The following is a 15989-nucleotide window of genomic DNA, read 5'->3' as shown; positions in this document are numbered from 1 at the left end:
ATAGTTCGCTCGGATGACCTTCTTGATGCATGGAACGTCAGCATGTTATTTCTATGTCGATTTATTCATAGCCACTCTCGCATTTCCATCATCGAGTCCATCTTAAAGAGAAAGAAGAAGTGTTTTATTTTGTGAGAATTTTTTTAATTTATTCATCAATTATCATGGTTGTATAAATAACATCAGAAATAACAAAAATTACATCCAGGTCGGTAGACGACCTAGCGACAACTACAAACACTAGAGCGAGCCGAAGACGCGCCCCCGTCATCGCCACTCCCTTGCCGGAGCCGGACATACTTTCTTGTAGTATATAGTAAGAAATCATCGTGCTAGCCCCCATAGAACGAGCACACACCAGAGTAATAACCATCGCCGATGAAGAGAAGTGTAGGTTCAAAGTATCCAACTTGTAGACATATCAACGCAGACGAACTAAAGCCAGATCCAAGTAGATCCACCGAGGACAAACGCCGACCAAATCTTGTGGGATCCGCTGCAAACACACCTCGACATGCCCTCCGACAACGCAAGACATGCCACCGTCACAGGGGCTAGACGAGGAAAACCTTATTACATCTTGAGAGAGCCGCCGCCGACTCGCCTTCCGGGGAGAAAAAAAAAAAAGAAGTGTTACCATGCGAAAAACAAAAAACAAGTATGCTATTGCTATGGTTCAGGAGCAACGGCTGGCAACGATGTCATGCACGTTACGTAGCTGATCTAGCTTTCAATCGACCAAGCGAATCAAAACCTTGCCATTCGAGCACGCGATGCCCATCAGAAGTATTCTCGCGTGCATTCAACGTCACGAGCTTTTACATCGCGCAAGCCAACTACAAAAACATGGGGTAGCATGCACGTAGCTTTCTTCCACGCTAGTATATGGCTATATGCACGTAGGATAGAACGCGATGATAAGCTTCGCGCCCAACTCTACCGGCGACTATCTCTTGCATCGCTTCTGCGACGCCGACACGTCCGCCAGCGTCGACAAGTACGTGCGCAACGTCACAGACTCTTACACCGACACGAGCAATGAGTCGTCCATGGTGGCCGCCTCCGTCATCATGTTTGCCCTCGCCGGCATCTTCTTCAACCTCAACCTCTTCAGCCGCTTCTCCGACGTCAGCGCCATCCTCGACCCCAAGGTCCGCCTCTTCCTCTCCTCCTTGCTCTCCCTCTTCCTCCCCGTCATGTCCTACCTCTTCTCCGAGGCCAAGAACGCCGGCAAGGTGGCCGCCGCCGCCGGCGCTGCCCGCCGCGAGGAGCCAGACCTCTCGCTGCAGGCCGGCTTGATCCTCCTCTGGATGCTCCTCGTGGAGCTCCTCCGCAAGAAGGTGGACGAGATCCGCATGCGCGGCTACTCCGGCACCATCCAGCGTGCCGGCCGCGTCGTCTGGCTCGGCAGCCTCGTCTTCTTCAACCTCAAGAGAGTCGGCCGCAAGGCCGTGTTCGGCATCTTTTGGGTGCTCTGCGCCACCAAGGTGGTGCAGAGGATCGCCTTCACCGAGGTCGGCAAGCGATCCTACGCACATGGCAAGAACACGCGTCTCATCACCTCCTACATGTCACAAATACTGCAGCAAGGTCGACCACAACCACAGGTATTTAACTGCATGCATGGGCTAATAGATGGCGAAATTAAATTCTAGCCACTATGTGAGCAAATACGCATGTTGCATAGGAGTACTATATGGAATTCAACTATATAGAAAAAGTTGGAACCACCCAATGTATAGAAGCCATGATCCGATTTAGAATCAGTTTGCAGATTAGTGTTCATGACATTTAAATCTTTTGAACAAGATCAAACGTTAACATGTACTAAACAAGTATAAATTTAAATTTAGTACCATAATGAAATTTATATGAGATGTGAGATGATACGACAACGAAACCGGAGTGAACCAATACTGAAAACATGCAAAACATAATAAAACGTATAGCAAATTGAATGTCGAATGAAACAATAACGAAAACATGCAAAAGGGAATGTAAGAATAAATAGTGAAAACATGTAAAATTGTGATGATATAAAAATGGTATCATATAGAAAATATATGAAGAGAACACTTTTAGTGCCCTGCCCAACCTTGAAAGATAATTTAGCAAATGGATATGAAACTTATTTGTAAGCTCCAAAAATAGAAATGCAAACTGAATGAAATAGTACGAAAATCCGGAATAGGAAAGTAGTGAAGCCATGGAACATGTGAATATACGATGAAACACACATGTAATAGTTTCATATAAGTTTTAATATGGTTACATAAAAAAATTTAAAGTGTTCAAAATTAATCTTGTTTCGATGATATAAATTTTGTGAATACTAATACTCAAACGGGTTTTCAATCCAATATTTGGTTCAAAAGATATATAATTGGTACAAACAATATAATAACACTAAAAATCGTGGTTGGATACGATGTAACTCTGTTGTAGGTTGGTTCAAAAGATCTCATACCACCATTTGACTACAAAACAGACCCACTAGTCACTTTGCTATGGTGCCACCTCGTTAGCTGTCTCACACGTCATAGGGAGAAGGTGATATGATGTACATGGTTCACATAATATGCATAGTACGTGCACACATGGCGTGCATGTAGGACTGGCTAGAACAGAAAAATCCTGTCCTCTGAGACTAGCTACAATGGGGACAATGGGGAGTAAATTAGACTGGTAACATACAGATGTTATTAGTCTATGTTACTACCTCTATAGTGGAGAGTAACATATATATGTGTAGTGTCATACAACACTTTTATTTATTAGGTTGTAGACTCAATTTGTCTTGGTATGTAATGTGTTACTCATACTATGAGTAACTAGGTATGTTACCACATGTCTTTTTTTCTTTATTGATTACTTGCCAAATCATCTATTTTACCTAGATACATGTGATGTTGCCACTTATATTACCCCCACTGTAGATAGTCTAATCAATAAGCAAAAAAGTTGACAAACACATGCTCTTTAACGGCCGCCCTTCACATTATATTCCATCATCAGGATCAGCAAGAGCCCCATCAGCACCATTCGCCGTCGACCCATGTCCTCGACGTTGAGGACGTTGAGCACCGGGCGACTGCCAGAAATAACCAAGGTGGTGGCGGCGAGGCCATGTTGAAGAGCTGCAGGTTCATCGTCATGGGTGAAGAAGACCTGGTTATAGAACCAACTGCTGATGGCTACAAGCTGAAGGATATCTCCCCCAACGACACCGTCCTCACTGTTGGAAAAATCTGGGATCATGCCTATTCCAACCTCGAGCAAGACCTACGGCTGCGGCTCAGGAGGTTGTGCCTCTCCTTTGCGCTCTTCAAGCTGCTACGGAGGAGGTTTGAGCACCTGCCGCCGGTGACCAAGGAAGAGACTCGCGAGTGTCGTGACCTACTCTTCGATGGCATCTACCATGACAGGTCAGAGAAGGCAGCGGCGGAGCTATTCCAGATGATGAACGACGAGGTGAACTTCCTGTGCGAGTACTACCACTCCGTCATCCCCGTCGTCCTCGCGAGCCCTTTCTTCTTACTCGCCAACTACGTCCTGCTTCCCGTGGTGGTCCTCGGTTTGTGCCTTATGACTGTCGTGCTCTGCGGCTTCGGTGATGCGGGCTTCGCCTTCTCCAGCATCACGACGGACAACTTCGCCATAAAGTCCGGCGTCGTCAACACCACCATGTGCCTCCTAATCAAGTCCATCTCCTCGCCGTCGGCCTTCTTCACGACGGTGGACTTTGCCATCACCTTCCTCCTCTTAGCCATCTTCTTCTACGAGGAGATGTGGGAATTCATCGTCTTCCTCCTCTCAAACTGGTTCATGGTGTCACTGGTCCACAACTACGTGACAAAGCGATGGTGGCGTGATAGCAAGATGTTCAGGAGCTCTGTCCACCGCATCATATGGTTGCGGAAAAAGATGAGCCAGCCCATCCTTGGCTTCAAGCAGTTCTCACTGCTGAACCTCCGGTGGCCGCTCGTCCTCGGCCTGCCATCCATGTTCTCTCTGGTGCTCGAGACGGCACCCGTGCCAAAAGGCGCCAAATACGCCATCATGGAATCGCTTGTGAAGCACATCCATGATGGCACTGATCTCAACAATGGAAGCTCTGTTCTTGTGAACAGAGAAGACCTCTTGCCGGCGTGTCGGAGCGATAGCCTCGCGGAGGTCATCCTCACCTGGCACGTCGCTACCACCATCATGGAGGCCAAGTACTCTCCTGACAAGGGAAAGCAGAGCAAGGCTTCCCAGTACCACATGGTGGCGACGAGGCTGTCCAAGTACTGCGCCTACCTGGTGGCCTTCCACCCCGAACTACTCCCGGACAACCAGGAAAAGTCAGAGCGCGTCTTCGAGGCCGCCAAGGAGGAGCTCAAGGCCACGCTCAAATGCGCCCCCTACTACCTCTTGTGTTGGCGCTCGAGGGTCGACAAGGTCATGGCGGCCCCCAACAGGGAGGCTACTGCGGCCTGGGAGGACGGCAAGGTGGTCCACAATGGCACGAAGTTGGGGAATATGCTGAGGGAGGAACCTACGAGGGACGACGACACCCAGCGGGAGCAGACGTGGAAGCTGCTTGCCGACCTGTGGACGGAGCTCCTCGTGTACCTCGCGCCGTCGGGCGATGAGGAGCGCGTGATGGGGCACGAGAGTGTGCTGGTGCAGGGCGGCGAGTTCATCACCGTGCTTTGGGCCTTGACCACCCACACCGGAATAACCCGCCCCGAAAAGTAGTATGGATATCTTTGCTGCGTGTGCGTTTTGGCCTATGTGGCTTCATATTGGTTGGTTGCTTGCGTTTTTCTGTTTTCATTAAATTGTTTATTTCTAAGCGGATTGAGAACATTTCATTTGTATTAATATTGTCAATGAGCTGTTCACAATCTTCCTATTGCTATGTTGGCCAGAATATTTTTTACATAAAATCATCGAGAGCTCCGAACCGGCGCCCTTTGCGCCCCACTCTCATGGGCCGGCCTAACATGCAAGCTGCTCGCTTGGTCGGTCAACCCCGCTTCGTTCGCTCGTTTGGCAGTGGACTGGTTCACATTAATTTTTGAAAAACAACATGTATTTGAAAAAGTTTACAGAATTTAAAAACAGATCCTGGGTTTTAAAAATGTTGATGAATTTGAAATAAAAATAAAAATTAGGGAAACAAGCTTTTAGTAGCATCCCCAAACTGGGCAAGCCAAAAGTTATATGGGCCGAACCAATAAGGAACACGCTTGTACCCTTGTACCACAGGAACTAGCGCTATAAGCACAAGAACTGCCCCGATCATCATATTTGTATGACCTAAACCACGGCGGATCTGGACGAAATTTTTATGATTTAAATCACCTGACTCCCATGTAAAATAATAATATCAATGATTTCGAAGTAACTTTTAAATCTAAAAATCTAAAAGAACTCAAAGTGATTTTAATTTGTTTTTCATTATTTCCAAGATGTCAGAACATTATAATAATATTGAAATGAGTCCTAAACGATGCTCCTAAAATGGCTTGATATATGACAGAAATGTGTGGGAAAGTTTATGAATTATATTTTGGTAGTTGTTTCAAACAATAAAAACGACGAGGTGAACTTCCTGTGCGAGTACTACCACTCCGTCATCCCCGTCGTCCTCGCGAGCCCTTTCTTCTTACTCGCCAACTACTTCCTGCTTCCCGTGGTGGTCCTCGGTTTGTGCCTTATGACTGTCGTGCTCTGCGGCTTCGACGATGCGGGCTTCGCCTTCTCCAGCATCACGAGGGACAACTTCGCCATAAAGTCCGGCGTCGTCAACACCACCATGTGCCTCCTAATCAAGTCCATCTCCTCGCCGTCGGCCTTCTTCACGACGGTGGACTTTGCCATCACCTTCCTCCTCTTAGCCATCTTCTTCTACGAGGAGATGTGGGAATTCATCGTCTTCCTCCTCTCAAACTGGTTCATGGTGTCACTGGTCCACAACTACGTGACAAAGCGATGGTGGCGTGATAGCAAGATGTTCAGGAGCTCTGTCCACCGCATCATATGGTTGCGGAAAAAGATGAGCCAGCCCATCCTTGGCTTCAAGCAGTTCTCACTGCTGAACCTCCGGTGGCCGCTCGTCCTCGGCCTGCCATCCATGTTCTCTCTGGTGCTCGAGACGGCACCCGTGCCAAAAGGCGCCAAATACGCCATCATGGAATCGCTTGTGAAGCACATCCATGATGGCACTGATCTCAACAATGGAAGCTCTGTTCTTGTGAACAGAGAAGACCTCTTGCCGGCGTGTCGGAGCGATAGCCTCGCGGAGGTCATCCTCACCTGGCACGTCGCTACCACCATCATGGAGGCCAAGTACTCTCCTGACAAGGGAAAGCAGAGCAAGGCTTCCCAGTACCACATGGTGGCGACGAGGCTGTCCAAGTACTGCGCCTACCTGGTGGCCTTCCACCCCGAACTACTCCCGGACAACCAGGAAAAGTCAGAGCGCGTCTTCGAGGCCGCCAAGGAGGAGCTCAAGGCCACGCTCAAATGCGCCCCCTACTACCTCTTGTGTTGGCGCTCGAGGGTCGACAAGGTCATGGCGGCCCCCAACAGGGAGGCTACTGCGGCCTGGGAGGACGGCAAGGTGGTCCACAATGGCACGAAGTTGGGGAATATGCTGAGGGAGGAACCTACGAGGGACGACGACACCCAGCGGGAGCAGACGTGGAAGCTGCTTGCCGACCTGTGGACGGAGCTCCTCGTGTACCTCGCGCCGTCGGGCGATGAGGAGCGCGTGATGGGGCACGAGAGTGTGCTGGTGCAGGGCGGCGAGTTCATCACCGTGCTTTGGGCCTTGACCACCCACACCGGAATAACCCGCCCCGAAAAGTAGTATGGATATCTTTGCTGCGTGTGCGTTTTGGCCTATGTGGCTTCATATTGGTTGGTTGCTTGCGTTTTTCTGTTTTCATTAAATTGTTTATTTCTAAGCGGATTGAGAACATTTCATTTGTATTAATATTGTCGATGAGCTGTTCACAATCTTCCTATTGCTATGTTGGCCAGAATATTTTTTACATAAAATCATCGAGAGCTCCGAACCGGCGCCCTTTGCGCCCCACTCTCATGGGCCGGCCTAACATGCAAGCTGCTCGCTTGGTCGGTCAACCCCGCTTCGTTCGCTCGTTTGGCGGTGGACTGGTTCACATTAATTTTTGAAAAACAACATGTATTTGAAAAAGTTTACAGAATTTAAAAACAGATCCTGGGTTTTAAAAATGTTGATGAATTTGAAATAAAAATAAAAATTAGGGAAACAAGCTTTTAGTAGCATCCCCAAACTGGGCAAGCCAAAAGTTATATGGGCCGAACCAATAAGGAACACGCTTGTACCCTTGTACCACAGGAACTAGCGCTATAAGCACAAGAACTGCCCCGATCATCATATTTGTATGACCTAAACCACGGCGGATCTGGACGAAATTTTTATGATTTAAATCACCTGACTCCCATGTAAAATAATAATATCAATGATTTCGAAGTAACTTTTAAATCTAAAAATCTAAAAGAACTCAAAGTGATTTTAATTTGTTTTTCATTATTTCCAAGATGTCAGAACATTATAATAATATTGAAATGAGTCCTAAACGATGCTCCTAAAATGGCTTGATATATGACAGAAATGTGTGGGAAAGTTTATGAATTATATTTTGGTAGTTGTTTCAAACAATAAAAACGACGAGGTGAACTTCCTGTGCGAGTACTACCACTCCGTCATCCCCGTCGTCCTCGCGAGCCCTTTCTTCTTACTCGCCAACTACTTCCTGCTTCCCGTGGTGGTCCTCGGTTTGTGCCTTATGACTGTCGTGCTCTGCGGCTTCGACGATGCGGGCTTCGCCTTCTCCAGCATCACGAGGGACAACTTCGCCATAAAGTCCGGCGTCGTCAACACCACCATGTGCCTCCTAATCAAGTCCATCTCCTCGCCGTCGGCCTTCTTCACGACGGTGGACTTTGCCATCACCTTCCTCCTCTTAGCCATCTTCTTCTACGAGGAGATGTGGGAATTCATCGTCTTCCTCCTCTCAAACTGGTTCATGGTGTCACTGGTCCACAACTACGTGACAAAGCGATGGTGGCGTGATAGCAAGATGTTCAGGAGCTCTGTCCACCGCATCATATGGTTGCGGAAAAAGATGAGCCAGCCCATCCTTGGCTTCAAGCAGTTCTCACTGCTGAACCTCCGGTGGCCGCTCGTCCTCGGCCTGCCATCCATGTTCTCTCTGGTGCTCGAGACGGCACCCGTGCCAAAAGGCGCCAAATACGCCATCATGGAATCGCTTGTGAAGCACATCCATGATGGCACTGATCTCAACAATGGAAGCTCTGTTCTTGTGAACAGAGAAGACCTCTTGCCGGCGTGTCGGAGCGATAGCCTCGCGGAGGTCATCCTCACCTGGCACGTCGCTACCACCATCATGGAGGCCAAGTACTCTCCTGACAAGGGAAAGCAGAGCAAGGCTTCCCAGTACCACATGGTGGCGACGAGGCTGTCCAAGTACTGCGCCTACCTGGTGGCCTTCCACCCCGAACTACTCCCGGACAACCAGGAAAAGTCAGAGCGCGTCTTCGAGGCCGCCAAGGAGGAGCTCAAGGCCACGCTCAAATGCGCCCCCTACTACCTCTTGTGTTGGCGCTCGAGGGTCGACAAGGTCATGGCGGCCCCCAACAGGGAGGCTACTGCGGCCTGGGAGGACGGCAAGGTGGTCCACAATGGCACGAAGTTGGGGAATATGCTGAGGGAGGAACCTACGAGGGACGACGACACCCAGCGGGAGCAGACGTGGAAGCTGCTTGCCGACCTGTGGACGGAGCTCCTCGTGTACCTCGCGCCGTCGGGCGATGAGGAGCGCGTGATGGGGCACGAGAGTGTGCTGGTGCAGGGCGGCGAGTTCATCACCGTGCTTTGGGCCTTGACCACCCACACCGGAATAACCCGCCCCGAAAAGTAGTATGGATATCTTTGCTGCGTGTGCGTTTTGGCCTATGTGGCTTCATATTGGTTGGTTGCTTGCGTTTTTCTGTTTTCATTAAATTGTTTATTTCTAAGCGGATTGAGAACATTTCATTTGTATTAATATTGTCAATGAGCTGTTCACAATCTTCCTATTGCTATGTTGGCCAGAATATTTTTTACATAAAATCATCGAGAGCTCCGAACCGGCGCCCTTTGCGCCCCACTCTCATGGGCCGGCCTAACATGCAAGCTGCTCGCTTGGTCGGTCAACCCCGCTTCGTTCGCTCGTTTGGCGGTGGACTGGTTCACATTAATTTTTGAAAAACAACATGTATTTGAAAAAGTTTACAGAATTTAAAAACAGATCCTGGGTTTTAAAAATGTTGATGAATTTGAAATAAAAATAAAAATTAGGGAAACAAGCTTTTAGTAGCATCCCCAAACTGGGCAAGCCAAAAGTTATATGGGCCGAACCAATAAGGAACACGCTTGTACCCTTGTACCACAGGAACTAGCGCTATAAGCACAAGAACTGCCCCGATCATCATATTTGTATGACCTAAACCACGGCGGATCTGGACGAAATTTTTATGATTTAAATCACCTGACTCCCATGTAAAATAATAATATCAATGATTTCGAAGTAACTTTTAAATCTAAAAATCTAAAAGAACTCAAAGTGATTTTAATTTGTTTTTCATTATTTCCAAGATGTCAGAACATTATAATAATATTGAAATGAGTCCTAAACGATGCTCCTAAAATGGCTTGATATATGACAGAAATGTGTGGGAAAGTTTATGAATTATATTTTGGTAGTTGTTTCAAACAATAAAAACGACGAGGTGAACTTCCTGTGCGAGTACTACCACTCCGTCATCCCCGTCGTCCTCGCGAGCCCTTTCTTCTTACTCGCCAACTACTTCCTGCTTCCCGTGGTGGTCCTCGGTTTGTGCCTTATGACTGTCGTGCTCTGCGGCTTCGACGATGCGGGCTTCGCCTTCTCCAGCATCACGAGGGACAACTTCGCCATAAAGTCCGGCGTCGTCAACACCACCATGTGCCTCCTAATCAAGTCCATCTCCTCGCCGTCGGCCTTCTTCACGACGGTGGACTTTGCCATCACCTTCCTCCTCTTAGCCATCTTCTTCTACGAGGAGATGTGGGAATTCATCGTCTTCCTCCTCTCAAACTGGTTCATGGTGTCACTGGTCCACAACTACGTGACAAAGCGATGGTGGCGTGATAGCAAGATGTTCAGGAGCTCTGTCCACCGCATCATATGGTTGCGGAAAAAGATGAGCCAGCCCATCCTTGGCTTCAAGCAGTTCTCACTGCTGAACCTCCGGTGGCCGCTCGTCCTCGGCCTGCCATCCATGTTCTCTCTGGTGCTCGAGACGGCACCCGTGCCAAAAGGCGCCAAATACGCCATCATGGAATCGCTTGTGAAGCACATCCATGATGGCACTGATCTCAACAATGGAAGCTCTGTTCTTGTGAACAGAGAAGACCTCTTGCCGGCGTGTCGGAGCGATAGCCTCGCGGAGGTCATCCTCACCTGGCACGTCGCTACCACCATCATGGAGGCCAAGTACTCTCCTGACAAGGGAAAGCAGAGCAAGGCTTCCCAGTACCACATGGTGGCGACGAGGCTGTCCAAGTACTGCGCCTACCTGGTGGCCTTCCACCCCGAACTACTCCCGGACAACCAGGAAAAGTCAGAGCGCGTCTTCGAGGCCGCCAAGGAGGAGCTCAAGGCCACGCTCAAATGCGCCCCCTACTACCTCTTGTGTTGGCGCTCGAGGGTCGACAAGGTCATGGCGGCCCCCAACAGGGAGGCTACTGCGGCCTGGGAGGACGGCAAGGTGGTCCACAATGGCACGAAGTTGGGGAATATGCTGAGGGAGGAACCTACGAGGGACGACGACACCCAGCGGGAGCAGACGTGGAAGCTGCTTGCCGACCTGTGGACGGAGCTCCTCGTGTACCTCGCGCCGTCGGGCGATGAGGAGCGCGTGATGGGGCACGAGAGTGTGCTGGTGCAGGGCGGCGAGTTCATCACCGTGCTTTGGGCCTTGACCACCCACACCGGAATAACCCGCCCCGAAAAGTAGTATGGATATCTTTGCTGCGTGTGCGTTTTGGCCTATGTGGCTTCATATTGGTTGGTTGCTTGCGTTTTTCTGTTTTCATTAAATTGTTTATTTCTAAGCGGATTGAGAACATTTCATTTGTATTAATATTGTCAATGAGCTGTTCACAATCTTCCTATTGCTATGTTGGCCAGAATATTTTTTACATAAAATCATCGAGAGCTCCGAACCGGCGCCCTTTGCGCCCCACTCTCATGGGCCGGCCTAACATGCAAGCTGCTCGCTTGGTCGGTCAACCCCGCTTCGTTCGCTCGTTTGGCGGTGGACTGGTTCACATTAATTTTTGAAAAACAACATGTATTTGAAAAAGTTTACAGAATTTAAAAACAGATCCTGGGTTTTAAAAATGTTGATGAATTTGAAATAAAAATAAAAATTAGGGAAACAAGCTTTTAGTAGCATCCCCAAACTGGGCAAGCCAAAAGTTATATGGGCCGAACCAATAAGGAACACGCTTGTACCCTTGTACCACAGGAACTAGCGCTATAAGCACAAGAACTGCCCCGATCATCATATTTGTATGACCTAAACCACGGCGGATCTGGACGAAATTTTTATGATTTAAATCACCTGACTCCCATGTAAAATAATAATATCAATGATTTCGAAGTAACTTTTAAATCTAAAAATCTAAAAGAACTCAAAGTGATTTTAATTTGTTTTTCATTATTTCCAAGATGTCAGAACATTATAATAATATTGAAATGAGTCCTAAACGATGCTCCTAAAATGGCTTGATATATGACAGAAATGTGTGGGAAAGTTTATGAATTATATTTTGGTAGTTGTTTCAAACAATAAAAACGACGAGGTGAACTTCCTGTGCGAGTACTACCACTCCGTCATCCCCGTCGTCCTCGCGAGCCCTTTCTTCTTACTCGCCAACTACTTCCTGCTTCCCGTGGTGGTCCTCGGTTTGTGCCTTATGACTGTCGTGCTCTGCGGCTTCGACGATGCGGGCTTCGCCTTCTCCAGCATCACGAGGGACAACTTCGCCATAAAGTCCGGCGTCGTCAACACCACCATGTGCCTCCTAATCAAGTCCATCTCCTCGCCGTCGGCCTTCTTCACGACGGTGGACTTTGCCATCACCTTCCTCCTCTTAGCCATCTTCTTCTACGAGGAGATGTGGGAATTCATCGTCTTCCTCCTCTCAAACTGGTTCATGGTGTCACTGGTCCACAACTACGTGACAAAGCGATGGTGGCGTGATAGCAAGATGTTCAGGAGCTCTGTCCACCGCATCATATGGTTGCGGAAAAAGATGAGCCAGCCCATCCTTGGCTTCAAGCAGTTCTCACTGCTGAACCTCCGGTGGCCGCTCGTCCTCGGCCTGCCATCCATGTTCTCTCTGGTGCTCGAGACGGCACCCGTGCCAAAAGGCGCCAAATACGCCATCATGGAATCGCTTGTGAAGCACATCCATGATGGCACTGATCTCAACAATGGAAGCTCTGTTCTTGTGAACAGAGAAGACCTCTTGCCGGCGTGTCGGAGCGATAGCCTCGCGGAGGTCATCCTCACCTGGCACGTCGCTACCACCATCATGGAGGCCAAGTACTCTCCTGACAAGGGAAAGCAGAGCAAGGCTTCCCAGTACCACATGGTGGCGACGAGGCTGTCCAAGTACTGCGCCTACCTGGTGGCCTTCCACCCCGAACTACTCCCGGACAACCAGGAAAAGTCAGAGCGCGTCTTCGAGGCCGCCAAGGAGGAGCTCAAGGCCACGCTCAAATGCGCCCCCTACTACCTCTTGTGTTGGCGCTCGAGGGTCGACAAGGTCATGGCGGCCCCCAACAGGGAGGCTACTGCGCCCTGGGAGGACGGCAAGGTGGTCCACAATGGCACGAAGTTGGGGAATATGCTGAGGGAGGAACCTACGAGGGACGACGACACCCAGCGGGAGCAGACGTGGAAGCTGCTTGCCGACCTGTGGACGGAGCTCCTCGTGTACCTCGCGCCGTCGGGCGATGAGGAGCGCGTGATGGGGCACGAGAGTGTGCTGGTGCAGGGCGGCGAGTTCATCACCGTGCTTTGGGCCTTGACCACCCACACCGGAATAACCCGCCCCGAAAAGTAGTATGGATATCTTTGCTGCGTGTGCGTTTTGGCCTATGTGGCTTCATATTGGTTGGTTTGCTTGCGTTTTTCTGTTTTCATTAAATTGTTTATTTCTAAGCGGATTGAGAACATTTCATTTGTATTAATATTGTCAATGAGCTGTTCACAATCTTCCTATTGCTATGTTGGCCAGAATATTTTTTACATAAAATCATCGAGAGCTCCGAACCGGCGCCCTTTGCGCCCCACTCTCATGGGCCGGCCTAACATGCAAGCTGCTCGCTTGGTCGGTCAACCCCGCTTCGTTCGCTCGTTTGGCGGTGGACTGGTTCACATTAATTTTTGAAAAACAACATGTATTTGAAAAAGTTTACAGAATTTAAAAACAGATCCTGGGTTTTAAAAATGTTGATGAATTTGAAATAAAAATAAAAATTAGGGAAACAAGCTTTTAGTAGCATCCCCAAACTGGGCAAGCCAAAAGTTATATGGGCCGAACCAATAAGGAACACGCTTGTACCCTTGTACCACAGGAACTAGCGCTATAAGCACAAGAACTGCCCCGATCATCATATTTGTATGACCTAAACCACGGCGGATCTGGACGAAATTTTTATGATTTAAATCACCTGACTCCCATGTAAAATAATAATATCAATGATTTCGAAGTAACTTTTAAATCTAAAAATCTAAAAGAACTCAAAGTGATTTTAATTTGTTTTTCATTATTTCCAAGATGTCAGAACATTATAATAATATTGAAATGAGTCCTAAACGATGCTCCTAAAATGGCTTGATATATGACAGAAATGTGTGGGAAAGTTTATGAATTATATTTTGGTAGTTGTTTCAAACAATAAAAACGACGAGGTGAACTTCCTGTGCGAGTACTACCACTCCGTCATCCCCGTCGTCCTCGCGAGCCCTTTCTTCTTACTCGCCAACTACTTCCTGCTTCCCGTGGTGGTCCTCGGTTTGTGCCTTATGACTGTCGTGCTCTGCGGCTTCGACGATGCGGGCTTCGCCTTCTCCAGCATCACGAGGGACAACTTCGCCATAAAGTCCGGCGTCGTCAACACCACCATGTGCCTCCTAATCAAGTCCATCTCCTCGCCGTCGGCCTTCTTCACGACGGTGGACTTTGCCATCACCTTCCTCCTCTTAGCCATCTTCTTCTACGAGGAGATGTGGGAATTCATCGTCTTCCTCCTCTCAAACTGGTTCATGGTGTCACTGGTCCACAACTACGTGACAAAGCGATGGTGGCGTGATAGCAAGATGTTCAGGAGCTCTGTCCACCGCATCATATGGTTGCGGAAAAAGATGAGCCAGCCCATCCTTGGCTTCAAGCAGTTCTCACTGCTGAACCTCCGGTGGCCGCTCGTCCTCGGCCTGCCATCCATGTTCTCTCTGGTGCTCGAGACGGCACCCGTGCCAAAAGGCGCCAAATACGCCATCATGGAATCGCTTGTGAAGCACATCCATGATGGCACTGATCTCAACAATGGAAGCTCTGTTCTTGTGAACAGAGAAGACCTCTTGCCGGCGTGTCGGAGCGATAGCCTCGCGGAGGTCATCCTCACCTGGCACGTCGCTACCACCATCATGGAGGCCAAGTACTCTCCTGACAAGGGAAAGCAGAGCAAGGCTTCCCAGTACCACATGGTGGCGACGAGGCTGTCCAAGTACTGCGCCTACCTGGTGGCCTTCCACCCCGAACTACTCCCGGACAACCAGGAAAAGTCAGAGCGCGTCTTCGAGGCCGCCAAGGAGGAGCTCAAGGCCACGCTCAAATGCGCCCCCTACTACCTCTTGTGTTGGCGCTCGAGGGTCGACAAGGTCATGGCGGCCCCCAACAGGGAGGCTACTGCGGCCTGGGAGGACGGCAAGGTGGTCCACAATGGCACGAAGTTGGGGAATATGCTGAGGGAGGAACCTACGAGGGACGACGACACCCAGCGGGAGCAGACGTGGAAGCTGCTTGCCGACCTGTGGACGGAGCTCCTCGTGTACCTCGCGCCGTCGGGCGATGAGGAGCGCGTGATGGGGCACGAGAGTGTGCTGGTGCAGGGCGGCGAGTTCATCACCGTGCTTTGGGCCTTGACCACCCACACCGGAATAACCCGCCCCGAAAAGTAGTATGGATATCTTTGCTGCGTGTGCGTTTTGGCCTATGTGGCTTCATATTGGTTGGTTGCTTGCGTTTTTCTGTTTTCATTAAATTGTTTATTTCTAAGCGGATTGAGAACATTTCATTTGTATTAATATTGTCGATGAGCTGTTCACAATCTTCCTATTGCTATGTTGGCCAGAATATTTTTTACATAAAATCATCGAGAGCTCCGAACCGGCGCCCTTTGCGCCCCACTCTCATGGGCCGGCCTAACATGCAAGCTGCTCGCTTGGTCGGTCAACCCCGCTTCGTTCGCTCGTTTGGCGGTGGACTGGTTCACATTAATTTTTGAAAAACAACATGTATTTGAAAAAGTTTACAGAATTTAAAAACAGATCCTGGGTTTTAAAAATGTTGATGAATTTGAAATAAAAATAAAAATTAGGGAAACAAGCTTTTAGTAGCATCCCCAAACTGGGCAAGCCAAAAGTTATATGGGCCGAACCAATAAGGAACACGCTTGTACCCTTGTACCACAGGAACTAGCGCTATAAGCACAAGAACTGCCCCGATCATCATATTTGTATGACCTAAACCACGGCGGATCTGGACGAAATTTTTATGATTTAAATCACCTGACTCCCATGTAAAATAATAATATCAATGATTTCGAAGTAAC

General features: G+C 49.0%; 6 protein-coding genes across 6 annotated transcripts; all 6 read left to right on the top strand.

Moving 5' to 3' along the window:
* Positions 1-890: 890 nt before the first annotated feature.
* On the top strand, positions 891-5004 carry LOC123170493 (uncharacterized). Its single transcript, XM_044588355.1, has 2 exons — positions 891-1607; positions 3016-5004. Exons 1-2 carry the CDS (start codon positions 915-917, stop codon positions 4738-4740), a joined length of 2418 nt encoding a protein of 805 aa, XP_044444290.1. The 5' UTR covers positions 891-914; the 3' UTR covers positions 4741-5004.
* A 541-nt stretch (positions 5005-5545) lies between these two features.
* Positions 5546-6980, top strand: LOC123170677 (uncharacterized). Its single transcript, XM_044588488.1, has one exon. The coding sequence runs from the start codon at positions 5546-5548 to the stop codon at positions 6857-6859; it is 1314 nt and encodes a 437-aa protein (XP_044444423.1). The 3' UTR covers positions 6860-6980.
* A 684-nt stretch (positions 6981-7664) lies between these two features.
* Positions 7665-9273, top strand: LOC123170676 (uncharacterized). The gene has a single exon (XM_044588486.1). The coding sequence runs from the start codon at positions 7665-7667 to the stop codon at positions 8976-8978; it is 1314 nt and encodes a 437-aa protein (XP_044444421.1). The 3' UTR covers positions 8979-9273.
* Positions 9274-9783: 510 nt separating this feature from the next.
* Positions 9784-11392, top strand: LOC123170675 (uncharacterized). Its single transcript, XM_044588485.1, has one exon. It carries the CDS (start codon positions 9784-9786, stop codon positions 11095-11097), a length of 1314 nt encoding a protein of 437 aa, XP_044444420.1. The 3' UTR covers positions 11098-11392.
* Positions 11393-11902: 510 nt separating this feature from the next.
* Positions 11903-13265, top strand: LOC123170674 (uncharacterized). Its single transcript, XM_044588484.1, has one exon. It carries the CDS (start codon positions 11903-11905, stop codon positions 13214-13216), a length of 1314 nt encoding a protein of 437 aa, XP_044444419.1. The 3' UTR covers positions 13217-13265.
* A 757-nt stretch (positions 13266-14022) lies between these two features.
* On the top strand, positions 14023-15457 carry LOC123170672 (uncharacterized). The gene has a single exon (XM_044588483.1). It carries the CDS (start codon positions 14023-14025, stop codon positions 15334-15336), a length of 1314 nt encoding a protein of 437 aa, XP_044444418.1. The 3' UTR covers positions 15337-15457.
* The last annotated feature ends 532 nt before the right edge of the window (positions 15458-15989 follow it).

Source organism: Triticum aestivum, chromosome 7D, assembly GCF_018294505.1.
Source record: "Triticum aestivum cultivar Chinese Spring chromosome 7D, IWGSC CS RefSeq v2.1, whole genome shotgun sequence".
NCBI lineage: Eukaryota > Viridiplantae > Streptophyta > Magnoliopsida > Poales > Poaceae > Triticum > Triticum aestivum.
This window is presented reverse-complemented; position numbering and strand designations above follow the sequence as displayed.

Coding starts and splice junctions, on each gene's coding strand:
- LOC123170493 (XM_044588355.1), top strand. CDS start 915: ATGATAAGCTTCGCGCCCAACTCTACCGGCGACTATCTCTTGCATCGC. Junction 1,608..3,015: donor AAGGTCGACCACAACCACAG/GTATTTAACTGC, acceptor TTCCATCATCAG/GATCAGCAAGAGCCCCATCA.
- LOC123170677 (XM_044588488.1), top strand. CDS start 5,546: ATGAATTATATTTTGGTAGTTGTTTCAAACAATAAAAACGACGAGGTG.
- LOC123170676 (XM_044588486.1), top strand. CDS start 7,665: ATGAATTATATTTTGGTAGTTGTTTCAAACAATAAAAACGACGAGGTG.
- LOC123170675 (XM_044588485.1), top strand. CDS start 9,784: ATGAATTATATTTTGGTAGTTGTTTCAAACAATAAAAACGACGAGGTG.
- LOC123170674 (XM_044588484.1), top strand. CDS start 11,903: ATGAATTATATTTTGGTAGTTGTTTCAAACAATAAAAACGACGAGGTG.
- LOC123170672 (XM_044588483.1), top strand. CDS start 14,023: ATGAATTATATTTTGGTAGTTGTTTCAAACAATAAAAACGACGAGGTG.